Source organism: Physeter macrocephalus, chromosome 8, assembly GCF_002837175.3.
Source record: "Physeter macrocephalus isolate SW-GA chromosome 8, ASM283717v5, whole genome shotgun sequence".
NCBI lineage: Eukaryota > Metazoa > Chordata > Mammalia > Artiodactyla > Physeteridae > Physeter > Physeter macrocephalus.
The window spans coordinates 72,408,812-72,412,283 of NC_041221.1; the positions used below are offsets into that span (position 1 = coordinate 72,408,812).

At 45.1% G+C, this 3,472-nt stretch overlaps 1 protein-coding gene across 1 annotated transcript in view; it reads left to right on the forward strand.

The window, feature by feature from the left end:
- The first annotated feature begins 1,531 nt into the window (after window positions 1–1,531).
- CCNB1 (cyclin B1) overlaps window positions 1,532–3,472 on the forward strand; it is an 8,606-nt gene continuing 6,665 nt past the window's right edge. The window contains exons 1-3 of the mRNA XM_007129930.2: window positions 1,532–1,777; window positions 2,389–2,559; window positions 2,656–2,826. Of these exons, the coding sequence (XP_007129992.1) occupies window positions 1,757–1,777; window positions 2,389–2,559; window positions 2,656–2,826 (363 nt within the window). The 5' untranslated portion in view covers window positions 1,532–1,756. The remainder of the gene's footprint in view (window positions 1,778–2,388; window positions 2,560–2,655; window positions 2,827–3,472) is intronic.

Here is a 3,472-nt window from a genome sequence, read left to right on the forward strand (position 1 = left end):
GGAAGTGGTCTTCACTTAGGTCTGCTAAAGGCCTGGCATCCTAGGGTCATTCAAAGTGTATGGCTTTTTATCAGCTTCAGCTAGTTAGAGAGAGCCCATGGCATTGGGACAACAGTGTCAACAGTTCCTAAGCAAGTGCTGCTGTGAGGGGAGGTGAAATCTAGGGGAAAATCTGATGAGAAGCACAGTCTTAAAGTGTCTCCCCATGGACACTTTATTCGTTGTCAGAAACAAACAACTAAATGTTCAGTGGAGAAAGAGGTAGCAGCTTGGCCAAGTGATCAAAATTAATCTCACTTATGGGGAACAGGTGAACACCATGTGTCTGCAGAGTTGATCCCCTAAGAAGAATATGATGTCATCTACATGGCATAACAGCCAAGAGTACATAACCTCGATGTAAATCACAAGGAACAATTAGACAAACGCAAAAATAAGAAAGTTCTATTTTCTAAAAAGTGGCATGGGGTACTGTATTCTTCAAAAGCATCAGTGTTATAAAAGACAAAGAAAAGCTGCAGAAACTGTTCCAGACTAAAGGAGGCTACATGCAACATTGACCCTAGCTGGATCCTGTACTGGAGAAAAGAAAATGCTAGGAAGGACATTATTAGGTCAACTGACAAAACTGGAATACAAACTAGATTGAATACAATGTTGTGATAAAGTAAATTTATGAAGTTGATAACTGTAGTGTGATTATGTTAAAAGAACATCCCTTTTACTTCGGAAATACACACTGAAGAACTGAGGGATAAGGGGCCATGATAACGTAACTTACCCTCAAATGTTTCAGGAAGAAAATGTTTCTGTACAGTTATACACAGATAGATCTATATATAAGAAAGGGATTAAGTAAATGATAAAGCAAATGGGGTAAAAGGTTAAGGATATATATATATATTTTTTAGGTTAAGGATATTTGAATCTGGGTAAAGGGTATACGTGTGTTCCTTGTAATATTTTTGTTTGCAACTTTTCTAAGTTTGAAATCATTTTCAAATTAAAAGTAAAACAAAAAGATTGGCTTTGGGAAAAAATTTGAAGTAATCTGGCACGTTAAGAGGCTGGCAATATTCTTAAGAGACAATTAGCGTTTTGGAAACGTCATGGATCTAAAGAAATCTGTTTAGTCCCCCATTACTAATTTGTGATACTGAGAAAGTCACCCAAAGCCTCTCTGAGCTTCAGTTTCTCCAACTCAGAGTGCTGCCAGAATGATCAAATGAAAGAATGTATATACAAAAGCCTTTCCTGCTACATGCCACTGCAGAAGAGGAAAGTGTGTTTAACAATAAGTAGGACTAAAGCCATAACTTCCTCTCACGTCAAACCAGCGACTCCACTCTCTTTTCCAAGGCCCAGCTTCTAACTATGGCGGCGCACAGGTTCGCCTCTCCAGGTGGGCGGTGATAACCCCACTCCAGGTGGCAACAGTAGCTGCTTGAGGGCGCAGGCGCCGAGCCAGACCACGTGACGGTATGGCCCCACCCCCGCCCTTACTTCTTCGCGGGATCGCCCTGGAAACGCATTCTAGGAGGAACCGGCTGCCGCCAATGGGAAGAGAGCGAGTGCCACGAACAAGCCAATAGGGAGGGAGCGGTGCGGGATTTAAACCTCAAGCGGGGCCCAATTCCTCCCGGCGTGCTGCGGAGGAACGGCTGCTGGCCTGCGTTGGGTTCAAGGTCCCCGGCTGGTCTGGGGCTCCCGTGCTCTGCTTCTTCCTACTGAGCTGCTGCCTGGTGCAGAGGAAGCCATGGCGCTCCGGATCACCAGGGTGAGCTTCCAGGGACGGTGAACAAACGCGGCTCTCCTGGCTCGCTGCGTCTCCTCTCCCTATCTCGCCTGCTGGAGTTTCCCCTGGCAGGAGTGGACCGGGACAGATGTGGGGGGAGGATGGCGGTCCGTGGGCCCCTAAAATGGTGGGAGAGTTTGGGGTGCGGACAGACGGAGAGAGGAAGGTGAGAAAGAAGTGGATGGGGCTTGGATAAAGTCGGGGGGGGAGGGGACAGATGGAGGGTAGACGCGAAACCTTTTGTAAAAGGTGACGGAGGACCCCTGAGCGAGCTCCCACCAACTGCATAACCGCCTCCCCACCGGAAAGGTGCCTGCAATTGAAGGCTTTTTCGATTTCCTTTCAAATGTAAATTCATGGTATTTTAGGTCAGGCGGGGACTGAGCAGGCAATCCCTCAATAGGTGAAAGAACAAGTTCGGGGAGGAATCTGGCTTGTTACAGCTTTAGCGTAGACCCTGGAACGCAGGTTTCCCCTGGGAACCCATTTACAGTCGGCATTCCTCCTGAGAGCCTCTGTTTTGCCCCCGCTTTAACCGTTGATTTACTCTAACTTGGCTGAGTCAGCTCTCAAAGTGGTCTTGCTTCTTACAGAACGCGAAAATTAATGCTGAAAATAAGGCGAAGGTCAGTATGGCAGGCGCAAAGCGCGTGCCTGTGGCCACTGTTGCAGCCTCTAAGCCCGGGCTGAGGCCAAGAACAGCTCTTGGAGACATCGGTAACAAAGTCAGTGAACAGCCACAGGCCAAATTGCCCCTGAAAAAGGTAACTGTCTTCCTGATTCAACTACTCTTTAAGAGTCTGCCTTCCAACTGTGACCCGTGATGGAGAAACATTCCATTCTCTCCTTTTCATCCACAGGAAGCAAAAACTTTAGCTGCTGGAAAAGTTATTGCTAAAAAACTACCAAAACCTCTGGAAAAGGCTCCTGTACCTGTGCCGGAGCCCCAGCCGGAGCTGGATCTGGAGCCAGAGCCAGAGCCGGAAACCGAGCCTGTTAAAGAAGAGAAACTTCCCCCTGAGCCTATTTTGGTAAACGTAACTGTAATATTTTAGAGCCTGTTGACTGTTTCTTTTCCCTTCATTTTACTGATGCATGGCATAGCATTTGACTAAATAGGAAAAATAGTAACATTTATAGAGTGCATAGCAGGAGGTAGGCTCTGCTAAGCACTTTACATGCATTAGCTCACATAATCTTACACTCTCTTAGTGCGCTGGTATTATTACCTCTACTTTTAGATAATGGCATAGAGAAGTATTAAGTATCTTTTCTAGAGTCATATCTCATCAGTGGCACATAATTGGATTCAAACCCAGGCTATCTGGCTTCAGAATCTATGCTTTTAATTGCTTTGTTATACTACCCCTCCTTTGTTTACCGTACCGAGTAGTAGCTGCCTGGACTAAAGATTTTGCTGTCTTTGGGTACAAGCCATCTCTGGCCAGAATTTATTGACTGAAACACAGATTGTTGAGTCCTTTTTTTTTTTAACTCCATAATGTGGCCACCAAATAATTAATAATAAGTCTGTAACATTGGAATTTATATAAGGATGTAAAGCAGAAAATGGAGCTCTCCAGAGAATGTAAGAAGATGAGTTAATGCTTAGCCTCAAAAACCAAGAATATTTTTTTTTTTTTTTTTTTTTTTTTTTGGTGGTATGCGGGCCTCCCT